General features: G+C 39.2%; 1 protein-coding gene across 2 annotated transcripts in view; it reads left to right on the plus strand.

Annotated features, from left to right (window-relative positions):
• Positions 1-880: 880 nt before the first annotated feature.
• ATP6V0D2 (ATPase H+ transporting V0 subunit d2) overlaps positions 881-15,870 on the plus strand; it is a 29,611-nt gene continuing 14,621 nt past the window's right edge. Inside the window, exons 1-2 of one of the 2 annotated variants that reach the window (XM_020970102.2) lie at positions 881-1,200; positions 14,573-14,744. In XM_020970102.2, coding sequence (XP_020825761.1) covers positions 1,071-1,200; positions 14,573-14,744 — 302 coding nt within the window. In that variant the 5' untranslated portion in view covers positions 881-1,070. The remainder of the gene's footprint in view (positions 1,201-14,572; positions 14,745-15,870) is intronic. The other variant, XM_020970101.2, reaches the window with a different exon arrangement.

The raw sequence follows: 15,870 nt of genomic DNA on the forward strand, positions 1-15,870 counted from the left end.
TGCACTGGTATAAAGTGATGTGAGCAGAGCCAGAACATTGTACACAACATTAGCAACATATTCAACTATTTAGTTCTCAACAATACAATGATCCAAGACAAATCCAAAAGACTCATGATAGAAAATTCTATCCAAATAAAGAGAAAGAACTGGTGGCATCTTAATACAAATCAAAGCATACTATTTTCACTTTTTTTCCTCTGGCTTTTTCCTTTTGCTCTATTTCTTCTTTCAGAACATGATTAATATGGATATGTGTTTTACATGATTGTACATATATAACCTATATCAAATCGCTTGCTGTCTTGGGGAAGGGGGAAAGGAGGGAAAAAATTTGGAACTCAAAGTTTTATATTAAAAAATAAAACTTAAAAAATATAATAAAGTTATATAAATTTCAAAAAAGAAAACAAAGGGAAAAAATAACACAACAAAAAACTAGTAGCAAGACTTGAGGAAAACAATTTAATCTCTCAGTTTTCCCTGGCAATTCTCCAGGACAATAAATTGCAAAGTAGATACCAATCTTCATGTGTAGAATACATTCTCTCTCTTTACTAATTCCGTACGTTACAGGTGGGGCAAGAAAAGTCCGTACTACCCCAGGTACTTAATAAAAACTGAGTCGGATCAGATTAGCTGGGGAGGGAGGAAGAAGACTTCTTTTTAAAGTCAGAGTAGAAAGTGCCTAGCCTAATGCCTTGAACACGGTAGAAAATTACTAAATATTTGATGAATTGAAAAGTCAAGGAAGGGGGCAGACAGAACTAGTTCCATGTGGGGGTTGGTATAAGAGTAAAAAATTACTCACTTTCCCAAAGAAGGGATCTACGGCCTGGAAGGAGGCTAGGTTTGTTGTCTGACTGATTAGCTATTGTTGTGTAAGCAGGATTGAGCTGTAGGCAATTGGAGCTGGGGGAAACTAGTCAGGGAAACCCTCACCATCAGCTGACAATCATTTGTTCCTCAATCTCCTTTATCACCTTTCCAAAAGCAGCAGAACACTTCTGTGACTCGCAAAAAAGGACTGGAGGTCTGCTTCTGTTTTAATCAGCTTAATCATTTTCTCAATGCTACAGCTCGCGGAGTTTTATTTCAATGTGGACCATGGCTACCTGGAGGGTCTGGTCCGAGGGCACAAAGCCTGCCTCTTGACCCAGCAAGACTACAATAACTTAGTACAGTGTGAAACTCTGGAAGGTAAGTGCTGCCATTTTCAAACTCTTGGAAAATAAACAGTAGATGATAGATCTCTCTGTAAACTTTAAGAGGGAAAGTCTGCTTCCAGTGGCTTGGGAGCCTGGAGAACTTTGTAGTAAGGCCAGCTCTGATTTTCTGAACAGTCTGTTCTCTCAGAAGCATGATGAAAAAATAGAATCTGCCTCTTTATCCTCACTGGCGGTGAATTCACAGTTTCAAGTTCCCCTGAGATACTGCTAACATTTTGCAAAAAATACATTAATGTGTGGGACTGGTACACTCATTGATCTGAAAGGTGAATGTCAAATCAATATTTACAACTTACATTTAGTTAGGACTTTAAGGTTTACAAAATGTTTTATGTACATCATCTTGTGACTTGGTTCTTACAACTAGCCTGAGAAGTGAACAGTACAAGCGTTGCTTAAGTGGAGGCTGGCTGGCTGACCCAGGAGTCAGGAGGCCTGGGTTCTAATCCTAGTCTCTTCTTACTAGTTATAACATTGGACAAATTATCTAAACTCTTCGAGCCTTGGTTTCCTCTTCTATAAAGTGGGGTTGATAGTAGTTAAAATAGCTATGATCACTATGTTGTCTTGTGAAAAGTGACTTGCCAAATTTAAGGCAAAATAAAAGTGAATTTATCTTCATTTAACAGATGAGTAATTCAGGCTCAGAAAGGACCAAATGACTCACTCATGATCATGTGGCTCAAACCCAGATCTTCTGACCACAAGCTTTCCACACTATACCAGACTACCACTTATTAATTTCAGTATAACTTTGATATTAACTAAAATGCAGCCAGTCACAGTGGATAGAGCATGCTAGGTCTGGAATCATGAAGACCTGATTTCAAATCCAGCCTCAGACACTTAGTAGTTGTGTGACCATAGGCAACTAAGTCACTTAACTTCTTTCTTGCTTCAGTTTCCTCAACTGTAAAATGGGGATAATAATAGCACCTACCTCTAAGGGGTAAGGATCAAGTGAGATCATATTTGTAAAAAGTCATGGCACATAATAGTCTCTATATGATGCTTATTCCCTTCCTTATCCTGCCCTCACCTTCCCTAAATTTCCACCTAATTCAAAAAAAGAGTTTAAAAAAAAAACTTGACATATGCCCTAGGGAGAGGAAGTCAAGAAAAAGCTCTTTGAAGGTGACTTTGTGGACTGCTTTAATGAAAGCAGTAACTGCCAGGCCATGGAACAGACTGGTTAAATCCTGAACCTGCAGAACAGCAGCAGCGGCAGTGATAACAAAAAGACTGCTGGTGCTTTCGTTTGAAATGGGAAAAGCCAGAAACTAATATCTCAGAAATGGTAATAGCTGATTCTGTTCTCCATAAATTAATTGCAATAGCAGCAAATAATCCAAACTGAAGATTGTTAATTACATTTATGCAGCTGAGATGCCTCAATGGTGACAAAGTTGTAGTGTCTTCAGTGTTTCTGAGAAGGGGGAGCTAAGTGAATTCCTTTTTAATTTGTAGCCTAGTTTTTTTGAAATGAACCAAGATAGGAGAAAGTTAATGGAAGCTATGTTTGCACCAAAATCCAAAGAAGCAGATAGGCAGCCATTGTGGGTTTCTAGAAAACAAAAGGGTAAAGAGATAAGTATGTGGAGTTAAGTCTGTCCTGGAGCAGATCTCCGTGCCTTTGCTTGCTATTTGGTTAATTTTTATGTATCTTTTGGGATGTTTCAAGGTAGGTGTGGAAGGAGGTTAATCATCATCATTATCATCATCTATATATAGTGTCCATTCGGTGCCAGACATTGTGCTAAGTGCTTTATAATTATTATCTCATTTGATCCCTACAACAACCCTTGGGAGGTAGGTGCTATAATTATTTCCAATTTACAGATGAGGAAACTGAGGCAACCAGAGGTTAAATGACTTGCCCAGTGTCACAGAGCTAGTAAATGTCTGAGGCCAGATTTGAACTTGTCTTCCTGACTCTAGCATCTATCCAGTCTAGGTACCACCAGCTGCTAGTGGTGTTACTTCTTTCCCTTTATCCTTTATAGGTGTGTATGATAGAAAAAGATGAGGGCTGCTCTTATGGCAGGGGTAGGTAGACAGCCAGAGTGCTCCCTTGGTACCTTCTCAGGAGAAATCAAGGAAAGTCTCTGGGAAGGTGTATTGGGTGGAGGGACCTCCTGGGAGAAACTTAGGGGAGGATATGGAAATAGTGTGGAAGGATGGGGAGGAGTGAATGGGCTGTGAATTTGCACAATTGGGATGAGAATGCCTGAGAGGAGGGCTTCTTTTCTTTCTTTCTCTCTCTCTCTCTTTTTCTCTCTCTTTCTTTAAATACATTTTTATTTATTTCATTAAATATTTCCAATTGTATATAAAAATAATTTTTTAACATTCATTTTAAATTTTTTTGAGTTCCAAATTCTCTCCCTCCTCCCCCTCTCCCACACCTTGATAAGGCAAGTAATAGGATATCATATTAGCCGTGTGGGAAAAGAAAACACATACACACACACACACACACACACACACACAAAAGTAAAAAAGTATAATTTAACCTGTCCTCGGAGCTCATTAGTTCTCTCTCTGGAGGTGGGATAGCATTTTTCGTCTTGCGAATCATCTTTGGAATTGTCTGGGATCATTGTCTTGATCAGAGTAGCTCAGTCTTTCATAGTTGATCATCAAAAAGAGGACTTCTTAACCATATTTGAGGTCCAGACCCCTTTGATAAAAAGAGGGAACTCTTAGAATGTTTTAAAATGTCTGAAATAAAATACATACAAGGACTAAGGAAATCAGTTTTATTGAAATAGAGCCATCAAATTAAAAAAAAAATTACAGAGACCGGGTTCAGAGCTCTTAGTTTAAGCATTGCTTTACATACAGTCGACACCAGGCCCCAGGATTTTTTCCCCAGCAAACTCTACCTCACCTTCATTTGTTCTCTTTCCAATTGTCAACAGATAATTCCTAACTCCTTTCTCTCTGACAGGTATTCACTTGGTCATTAAACTTATCTCTGGTTCCCATCAATGATAATATTTTCTTTCTTTTTTGTAAATAGTATTTTATTTTTCCAATTACATGTAAAGATAGTTTTCAACATTCCTTTTTAATAAGATTTTGAGTTCCAAATTTTTCTCCATCCCTTCCTCCCTCCCCAAGACAGCAAGCAATCTGATACAGGTCATACATATGCAAAATGATAACATTTTCATGGTACATAGGGCTAAAAATGACTCATTTTATAAATGAGGAATTTTTTGAAGAAACACCAAAAAGTAAGTGCTAGATCAGTAGAATCTAGAGCTTGAAGGGACCCTCAGGTTGGACCTAGTCCAACCCTATCATTTTATGTAAAAGAAAACTATAGTCCAGAGACCCTATCCCAGTCCCAGGCCGTCTCCCGTCTTCCAATCCGGTGGTCATTCCCCAATACCACCCAGCTGGTTGCCTCACTAATGGTAATCTAGGAGACCTGAATACTGCTCCAGGCTCTGTGTAGACTTCAGCTCCCTCTTTCCCCTGGGAATAATAATAATAGCTGCCCTGTTTGACCTCTTTCTCCCCCATGTTTGGAGATAATTTATATAAAGTAATGCTACTGTCACATCTGGCTGCATTTGAGTGGAGAACAGCCAGTAGGTTTTCTTTTCTTTCTTTTTTTTTTTTAAAGGTCAGAAAGGATTTAAGAAGAGAGGATTATAGTTTCAAGGGCAGAGGTATAAGAACAAACTTAAGGATTGGGAATGTCTCTCTATAGAGAGACCAAATGTTTTAGTGAAATTTTAAGCTTTTAATAACAGAAAACTGCATTAAGACTTTTGGGACATCTGTATTTTTGCATGAAAAGAATGATAAGCAAATAATGTGCAAGAGAACACTCCCCAAAGTCATTTTAGCCCAGTGTGTAAAACTGGGCACTTTTTTGGTAATAGTTTATCACCATGTCAGAAAAGAACTTTGAATCCTAAAAGCACATTTCCCCCTGATTCCAAGCTATTAAGTACTATTTTAGAAACAACTTCCAGGACAGATGTAAATATTAAAAAAAATTACAAGGATAAGGTCACACTACCAAAAATATATTTTAGGAACTATTATTCACAAGCTTTTTTGAGACTTGGTCTGGTCTGAGATATTCCAAGCCTGTTACTGACTCACTGTAACCATCGATCGCTAAAACCTCCATAGCTTAATTTTCCCCTCTCTAAAATAGGGGAACTGATTCATGCTGCTTTTGTCACTGGGGACAATCTTGTTACTGGAGCTAACAGAAGTTGAGGCTATATAAAAGCTGGTCCACTTTACAGAATTCTCTTTCTCACCCCTAATCTAAAACTGGATGGGGCCTTAGATCTCATTGAATTCCATATTTAGGGGCAGCTAGGTGGTTCAGTGGATTGACCTGCCCTGGAGTCAGGAGGACTTGAGTCCAAATCTGACCTCTGACCTCAGACACTAGCTGTATAACCCTGGGCAAGTCACTTAACCCTGATTGCCTCAAAAAAAAAAAGATCCCATATCTAGCTCTAGAGTTAGAAAGAGACCTTGGGGAGCATCTTGTCCAACCCCCTCTCATTTTACAGGTGAGGAAACTGAGGTCCAGAGATCACAGTCAGGTGACTTGCCCGAGGTCATAAATCTATTAAATGACATAACTGGAATTCAAACTGAAGTCCTATTGATTCCAGAGCTAAATCTCTTCAGTCCAACCCCTTCATTTTGTAGATGAGGAAACTGAGGTCTAAGGAGGCTATATGGCTTGCCTGATGTCTCAGTTGGGATTTGAACCTAGGACTACCTGACTGCCAAGCCAATTCCCTTTATACCATACCATACTGCATCTAGTCTGGTCCTTTCCACTACCACTTCTCCCTTTTCAAGTGAGGAAACTGAAGCCCAGAGAGTTTGTGATTAGCCTCAAAGTCACACAGGTGGTAATTTGCTCCCTTGGTCTAGATCTATTACTCTTTCACTTATACCAAATCCTTAAGATGATTTAATCAATGAAAGTAATATTGTTTAAAAAAATTGTTGCTCTCTCCTCTTTTTTTTTTGTTTTTTTGGTGAGGCAATTGGGGTTAAGTGACTTATCCAGGGTCACTAAAAATTTCCTTGCTTTTGCATTGTATCATAGGATCATAGACTTAGAACTGGAAAAGGACCTTCGAGGTCATCAACTTCAATTTCCCTCATTCAGGAGTTGAACGTTGTTCTCAGAGGCCAAATTCGAAGCTCTTTTCACTGTCCCACACTCCCTTCCCACTCTCACCTCTTTAGGTGACACTGCTTTTCCTGGTTCTCCTCCTATCTGCCCAACAGCTTCTTCTCTGTTGATTTTGCTGTTTGTTTTTTTTTTCCATCCAGTCCCTTCATTACCTCTATCCTGGACTACTGCAAAAGCTTTCTAACTGGGGCAGCTAGTTGGTGCAGTGGGTAGAGCACCGGCCCTGGATTCAGGAGAACCTGAGTTCAAATCCGGCCTCAGACACATAACACTTACTAGCTGTGTGACCTTGGGCAAGTCACTTAGCCCCATTGCCTAGCCAAAAAAAAAAAGCTTTGTAACTGATCCTCCTTTCTCATGTCTCCTCCCCACCCCAACCCATCCTCTACTCAACTGCCAAAGTCATTTTTCTAAAGCTTGGATCTGACCAAGTCACAAATACCTACCCCCACGCCCTTCAATGTGCTCCCTTGGCTACTTCTCATCTCCAGAATCAAATATCATCTAGACTCTACTCCAATCCCACCTTCAGGAGACCTTTTCCTTTTCCTCTAGCTGTTAATGTCTTCCCTCTCCCAGACTGTCTTCTATTTACTCATTTACTCACTTGCATTTACTTGTTTGAACCTACTTATGTTCTCTTCTCCAGGAATATCTGTCTGACCCTGGGCAAGTCACTTCACCTGTTTGTCTCAGTTTCCTCATCTGTAAAATGGCAATAATAATAGCACCTACCTCTCCAGGGTAGTTGTGAGGATCAAGTGAGAAAATGGTAAAAGTTTAGCACAGTGCCTGGCACATAGTAAGCACTATATACGTGTTAGCTGTCATTATGATAATGATGATGATGAGCTCCTTGGAGGCAGAAACTTTTTTTCATATTAACAGTGTTTGTAGCACTATGTGATCAGGTAGGAGGTGCAGTGGATAGATCACCCTGCCCGGAGTCAGCAAGACCTAAGTCCAGATCCTGCCTCAGACGCTTACTAGTTGTGTGACCCTGGGCAAGTCACTGAATCCTGTTTGCCTCAGTTTCCTCATCTGTAAAATAAGCTGGAGAAGGAAATGGCAATTTACTCTAGCATCTTTGCCAAGAAAACCTCAAATGGAGTCATGAAGCACAAGAACAGAAAGACAACATGGCTTTCTGTGACTGGCACACAGTAAGCCCTACATAAGTGTTGGTGTTGCTATTGTTACTGTTAGCAGTTCCTTGGAGGCCAGAGGCACATAGAAAGTGTTCAGTGTTTGATTACTGTAAAAATAAACATTTCTTAAAATAATAACATCATCTTTAAATTTTGCACGTGCATCCATTTCTCTTTCTCCAGAACAATTAGACATGTTACAAAAGGAACATAAAGTATGATATTACACAACTAAGACGGTGTTTTTATCCTCAGATTTAAGCCTTCCATTCCACTGTCCATTTGTGAGAAGTGCTTCTGAATCTTGTGCACCTCATATTAATCCTTAAGAGTTTTTATAGTAGCTGACCTATTTTTCAGGAAAGGTAGGGTTAGGCAGGGAGGGCTTTATTGCGCACAGAGTGAGAGTGGGCCCAGTATCCCTTAGCTAAAATCCAATCTCATTCCATGATCTCTCTCCTCCTTCAAAGAGCCTTTTAAGTTATGAAAGTATCACAACCCTAAGACTTTCACATCCTACCTGCAGCTAGGTTCTGTGTTGGCTTTTTCCCTTTTCTTGTTCTTCCTTGGGTAGAAAGCCCATCTATAGTCAGTTAAATGCCCTTCCCCTACTTAACTTTTGTTGAATAGCTAAAATATCTCCTCATTTCATTATGGCTTCTACTGCATAGAACCGGATTCTAAATATGCATTTCCTTTTGGGTAGGGTCAAATGGGTTTGTTCTGATAATTTTTAGTTCCATGCAAAATAAATCTAAATTAAAAATTTAATATCCAGGAGCCTTGGAAATGTGGTACAGCGATAACAATACACTTATTGCAAGTCCATATGGTTTTTATTCAAGTAGCAACTTTTATTTTGAGCCTTCATCACTTCTCACCAACACCCCATTTGTTGTCCACCAAAGTGATTTTCCTAAAGTCTTTGGTCATGATGTCATATCACTCCCACTCTTCCCAACAGACTCCAGTGGCTCTCTATTACCTCTCAAATATAAATGTACAATCAAAAATAAACTGGAATTTAAAACTTTTCACTTGCTGCTGCCCTTCCCAAGCCTGGAATGTGTTTCCTCCTCCTCTTCCCTTCTAGGAATTACTGGTTTAAGACTCAGCCCAAGTGCCACCTTCTATGCAAAGCCTTTTCTGATTACACAAACTACTTGTGACCTCCACCTACAAACTTCTTTATATTCATTTTATATAAATTAGAATGTCAAATCCTTGAGGGCAGGAACTGTCTCGCTTTTGTGGCCTGAATCCTGGTTGCCACATTCTTGCATTTACCCTTGTTTAGAGCTCTTCTTTTGTGTCATCTTCTACCCTTATGATATAAGCTTCTGGTGGACTAATACTCCTGTGCACTTAGAACTGTGTGACAGATAGAAAGCAGTTAATAGACGCTTTATATTCTGTCTGTATTCCTAATAGTACCTTGCCCAGCATCTGGATAATTAATAGCTGTTTATTGATTGATTGTTGCTGAAGATACCATCTCAGGGTAGGGGAATCAAGAATTCTGTAGAATACTCCCTAAGGACTCTCAGGATTTTTCTGTCTTTGTTTTTCCTTACATACATAGCCTCAGTGGTTTACATAATGTCTGGTGCATGATAGGTGCTTAATGAATGTTCGTTTTTTTTTTTGTTAGTGGTGGTGACAGTGGTGGTGGTGGTGGTGGTGGTGGTGGTGGTGAGACCCTTAATAAGTGTTTGTTGAACTGTTTAATTGACTAGTAGATTTGAGATAGATCTTAAATTGGATTGGCAAAATGCTCTTGGTAGCATTCTAGACCCCTTGAATAGAATGGGCTTGGAGAAAAGAAATACCCAGATGTGTTCAGGGGAGATTGGCTATGCAGAGTTCCCTGGGATAGTGGTACTGAGTCAGAGTAACCAACGTGACCTTGGTTGTTGAGTCATTTTTCAGTTGTGACTGACTCTTCGTGACCCTGTTTGAGGTTTTCTTGGCAACGATACCAAAGTCGTTTGCCATTTCCTTCTCCATGTCATTTTACAGAGGAAGAAACTGAGGCACACAGGGTTAAGTGACTTGCCCAGGGTCACACAGCTAGCAAATGTTTGAGACTTGAACTTGGGAAGAGTCTTCCTGACTTCAAGCCAGGTGTTGTCATCTAGTTGACCCAGGGACTACTCTACCCTTCTCTGTATTACTACCTAAAGCTCTTCAGAGATGCTCCCCCAGGTCACCTCCTTCCTCTCAAAGACCTGTTCCAGTTTAAATGTTGTCTCCCTCATTAGACTGTAAACTTTTTGAGGGCAAGGATTGTCTTTTGCCTCTTTTTGTATCCCCAGAGCTTAGCATAGTTCCTGGCACATAGTCGGCATTTAATAAATGTTTACTGATTGACTAATTCTTTGATCTCCAGAGCAGTGTATGAAAATGTATACAACTAAGGATTAGACATCTGTCCCATCCTTATTTAGGCCATGGTCATTTTTCCTCCAAACCAGTGATGACAAACTCATTTAGAAATGGGGATCATGGGGCAGCTAGGTGGCACAGTGGATAGAGGTTCGTCCCTGAGTTCAAATCCGGCCTCAGACCAAACACTTGATGCTAGCTGTGAGACCCTGGGCAACTCTCTTAACCCCAATTGCCTAAAAAAAAAAAGACAGAAAGAAATGGGGGTCACTAAACCATATATAAGGATTCCTGTTTGCAGAATACTGACTTAGAAGACCACGTATTAACATTTTGATTTGTTTTGGCCCTATTGGCCCAAGGACTACCTGTTTGACTCCTCTGCTCTAGACTATTGTGATAGCTTCTTGAATGGTCATCTCCTTGCCTTCTCTCTGCTGCCTAATCCATCCTTCACACAACTGCCAAAACAATTTTCCTAATGCGCTGTTGTTGTTGTTGTTCATGTCTGATTCTTTGTGACCTCATTTGGGGTTTTCTTGTCAAAGATACTGGAGGGGATTGCCATTTCCTTCTCAAGCTCATTTTACAGATGAAGAAACTGAGGCAAATGGGGTTAAGTGACTTGCCCAGGGTCATGAAGCTTGTAAGCGTCTGAAGCTAGATTTGAACTCGGGAAGAAGAATCTCCCTGACTCCCAGTCTGGTACTCTGCACCACTTAGCTACCCATCCTAATGCATAGGTCTAATTACTTCACTCCTTCCCTGCCCCCCAAAAATCTTGGAGTCTTTAGCCCCCAACAATTGGGCAAAAAAGTATTTTCCCAACCTTATTTCATGTTACTGTATTTCCCTTCACGTATTCTTTGTTCCTGCCAGACACTTGCTGTTCCATTGACTTGATTATCATTTGTCTCCATGGATTCCTGTCAGCCCCCTCTCATGCTAGTAATACTTCACTGCAGAGATCAGCCTTTAATCTCTATTTTTCTTCAGGGCTCCACTTCCTCCTCCAATGAGCCTATCCTGATCCTCCCCAGATGCAAGTTTTCTCTCCCAATCTAAATTTTCCTTAAGAACTTGAACTGCAGTCTCTCCCTTATGTAACCATCCCTTCTCCCCCACTGTCACTTAACCCCAATATAAAGCACCCTGAACAGTCTGTGTCCAACTTGTCTTCCCAGACTGATCTCATATTACTCCTCTTCTTCGCAATATATTTCAAGCATTCTGATTTCCCTTCAACATTATATTATATTCCTTTGCTATCTTGACAGAAGGTGTCTCCCCATTCCTGGATGCTCTCTTGAGCTGCCTTCAAAACACAGTTCAGGTGTCAGTCACCTCTCTCCACATTGGTAGAGGTCAATGGAAGGATGGAGTTGGCAAGAACAGGAGCAGGGAGATGTTGTCTCTTCAATCTCTTTGGGCTTTTTGGCACCCCGCTTCAAGAAAGAAGATCCACAATGACACATTCTCACTTTAGGCCACAAAGGGAGAAAAATGCTCTTGGAAGAAGTCAGTGTAAGAGGAGCTGGAAATCTCCATCAGGTCCCTATCCCCAGCTCTCTACACTAGAGACCAAGGGGAATTTCCCCCTTGGGTGAGATCTAGGACTCTTATTTGAGCTGAGTTACCTAGATGCCAATGAATAAGCTCCTTCACTCTATATTGTCTGATACATATTTTTCTATGTATACTTTTTCTGATTTCTGTTTTCTTATCAACTTGGATAAATGGGTTTCTTTGCTATTTGCTAAGTGTGTTCACTGTGGAATTGATATTTGATGGGAAGGGAGCCTTGAACATAAAGCTTAGGGGTCCTCTTTTCCCCATTAAGACATAATGATCAGCAGTTTAGTTGGAACCCAAAAACTACTTCCCCTAGTTTAATAATATTTAAGGGAGCAGATAAATAAAATTCCAGACCAGTGGCCCTCTGTCTAAGGAGAGCAGAGCTGCAGCCTTGGGCCCTAACCTCCTGCTTCTCTTCCTGGAAGGAATTAAAGTCTCTCTTGATGAACAGTAGGGAAGATAAGAGACCAAAGGTGTACATTTTTGTCTTCTTATGAGCCATATACTTCATGCTACAAGAGGATGAATGAACATGGTCTTGACTGCATACTAATATCTGAGAACAAGAATTTTGGACACCAAATTGTCCTTGAAAGTTGGAAACTAAACTTGGCAACTTCTACTATACCAGCCTGTCTTTGCCACTTACTGTTTTATAGGACTGTAGTTATCTGCCAGGCTTGGAGATCTTGCGCTCCCAGATTCCCCTGGCAGCTGGAATATGCTAAAGAAATCAACCTAAAACAGCTACAACAACTATATATCAAAGAAGTAAAATATTGTGGTACAGTATAATATAATTTGCAGCATTCAGTGGCAATTGTCCTTTGCACTGAGAACACAGACTAACTACCATTAGTAAAAGCCAAATACAACATTCCAAAATGATCATTTTAATTTACTTAATTAAATAGGTATTCTCACATATTCTAAGGTCAAACAGAGAGGGTCAGCACATAAAAACATTTTCTAGACTTTGTGAAATAGTGGCTTTCTTGGCCTCTGCTGCAGTTCAGTAAATAGTGAAATTACAGATGATAATTCATTTATGCCCTGGACACCATATTGCTTACAAAAAACAATTTCTCAGAAGAAATTAATTTTCCAACTTCAGTCTAAAGATTTTATTTTACATATGTCACTTAGATGGTTTGATGGTTTTGGACTTATTATCAGAAAAATACCTGCCTCAAGTTCAAACACTGCCTCAGACACTTACTATGTAACTCTGGACAAATCACCTCTCTCGGTTTTAGTTTCCTCATCTGCAAAATGGCAAAGATAACAGGGCCCAGCTCATAGGATTGTTGGGAGGATCAAATAAGATAAACAATGCAAGGAGCTTTGCAAACTTTAAAGTACTACTTACACGCTACTTATCTTTCATTGTGTGGAGGTAGCTTTGAGATCTCAAAGGCCGTGCCAGGGGAGCAGAAGCTCTATCAAGTCTTCCAAACCTAAGAAGTCTTCAAGTATGAGCCTGGTAATGGAACACATGTCTGAGAGCCATCCTAGGGTTGTTCAGAGAGGCTTATCACCCCAAGGTTGACTGTCAGCTGATAACTAATTTTTCCTTTGTCTCATAGTAATATGGTATCCTAGATATGAAGTTGGAAGGAATATCAGAGTTTGAATCCAATGCCATCATCTTACATAAGAGGAAACTGAGGCTCAGACAACTTAAATGATTTGTCCTGGGTTACTTACCTAGTAAGTGTCAGATGTAGTATTTGAACCCAGATGTTCCTGACTCCAAGTCCACTGCCCTATAGACTATACCATAATACTTGGGGCATGGGGTTAGAGGGACATTGCTGTGCATTTTTGTGGAGGTCCTACAAGAACAAAAAGACATTTTGAAGACTTGAAGTAAAAACAACAAGAAGCTTGGCAGTTTTTTTTTAATCATAAAATATGAAACGTTATTAGAGCTGGAAGAGTCCTTAGAGATCTAGATTTCAATCATACCCTTCATTTTATAAATAAGGAAATAAAACCAAAGAAGGCAAATGACTTCTTGAGACCATACAGCTAGCTTGTGATTTATTTGGAAACTTTAGTGTAAAAAATATTGGTAGGCTATTACAGTGATGGTCCCCAAACCATGAAATATATAACAGTAAAACAATTGAGCAAGTAGCTTAAACCCTAAACTTCAATATTGTTACCTGTAAGATAAGGGCATAGTCCTGTCCTGTCTACTTCAATTAAATTCATCCAGCATTTATTAAGCCCGTGTTATGTGAAAGACAGTGTTCTGGGTGCTGGAGATGCAAAGACAAAACAAAAGAATCCCAACATGTTTTATAAACTATAAAGTATTATATAAATGGGAGCAGTTTCTCTTTTTTAAAAAATTAAGAAGGGAAATTTTGAGGTCAGAACTGAGAACCACTCACAATCTCCTTTTCAGCCTCCACAGCTGTCTCTGCTTCCCATCTAAAAATCCTTTCTCTTGCCTCAGTCAAGATTCTTCTTAAATCCTACCTCTGTAGGAAATCCACCCAGACAATAGTTGTATTTGAAACAATACCAAATATCCAGCCAGAACTGAGAAAAAATCCATGTTTGAATCTGGGGATTGATACAGACTCAAAATTTGTATAAGTAGTCAAATTCTTTACGTCCACATGTCAAACTGTATTAAAAAATATAATCCCATTGTGTAGACATAATGTAAGGGAAATTGGAGATCTTTGATGGAATTACAGCACTAAGTGATGGGCTTATGTTAATGCTAGAAACTTTGTTTCTGAGATTACCTTTTATATACTTTGTATATATCATGTATATATGTAGTTATTTTCATATTTGTCTCCTACATTTGACTGTGAGTCTCTTGAAGGCAATGAATGTTTTTACCTGTCTTTGCATTACTTTGCATAACTGTCTGGCATAGAGTAACCACATTAATAAATGCTTTTTGATTGCTTATAGTAATCAGTTGGATGCATATGTATAATTTAAATAAGATCAAAATGTAAATGATTAATATTAGCTCCTCACTCCAGGGACTAACATAAATTCAATCTTGGGTTTTATTTCAGACCTGAAAATTCACCTTCAGACCACAGATTATGGCAGCTTTTTGAATGAAGAAACTGCCCCACTCACAGTTTCTACTATTGACAACAAAATGAGGAAAAAATTGTGTGGGGATTTTGAGCATTTCAGAAACAACTCCTTGGAGCCACTTAGCACATTTTTCACCTATATGACGTAAGTGAAAACTTAGCTCTATATAGATCTTAAGCTGCCTTAAATTAAACCTTGTCTTAACTGATCCCTCATGGCTGTTTAAAAAGCAAGATATTAGGGTAAATCCTATTAACCTTTTCCACTGCTTATAAATTTTAATATATAAATGTTGGTGGCAACTTGACTTAGCAAAAGAAGCCCTGGATTTGGAGTCCTGGTCAGACAACTTACTAGTTTCCTCATCTGTAAAATGGAGATAATGGTACCGCCACACTTATTATAACTTCCCTAGGATCAGTTTCATGTTTATCATGGCACCTAGATGGTATCTAACACATTAGATGCCTGATAAAAACTTGTAGAATTGAAATCAAAGTACAAAAAGCACTTGTTATAAGAAAAAACTACCATTTATTTATTATCCCTATTTTATAGATGAGAAAACTGAGGCTGTTAGGTTAAATGACTTCCCCCAGTATTTGAGGTAGGATTCAAACTTGGAGCTTGCTGACTCTAAGTCCAACACTCTAGCAACTGTATTATCTAAATGCCTCAGAAAGATTGTTTACTGCTATTACTTAGAATTCTAGTGAAGATTATCATGCATTAGATCTAAATAAGATACTCTCATCCACCCCCAAATATAAAATGAATGACAACTATAAGTTTTTAAGGAGTATCATAACGTGTGAAGATTTCACAGTCCTTTATAAGCAATGTGTGTTCTAATAATAGCGATGTACTCATGTCATCATATTGCCAAAGAGATCTGAAAACACCTGCCAATATGATCATGTAGACAATGTTTCTTTAATAGCTGATGCTTATACTTGAGGTGTTGCCCAGCTATCTTGACCGATAGCAATTGTGTTTTGACATTATTGGTACCATTCTTTAAGGGTGTCTCAAGAATTTAGGTTGGTATTGTGGGAAACAACTCTATCCTTGGATGTTAATTGGACAGAGATCTCCCGTTACCTTGTTGGCACTACAAATATTTGTAGGCAATGGTACAAACTTATTCTCAGTGCTCTCTGCCCCCTTCTCCTTTTCTGTCACCATCATTGTGGTTTCCATAGCTGAGAACCTTGCCTCATTTTTAACTGAGAAGATTGTAGCCATTAGTCAAGAGTTCTCTCTTGTCTCT

The sequence above is a fragment of the Phascolarctos cinereus genome, unplaced genomic scaffold, assembly GCF_003287225.1.
Source record: "Phascolarctos cinereus isolate Bilbo 61053 unplaced genomic scaffold, phaCin_HiC Scaffold_4;HRSCAF=312, whole genome shotgun sequence".
Classification (NCBI taxonomy): domain Eukaryota; kingdom Metazoa; phylum Chordata; class Mammalia; order Diprotodontia; family Phascolarctidae; genus Phascolarctos; species Phascolarctos cinereus.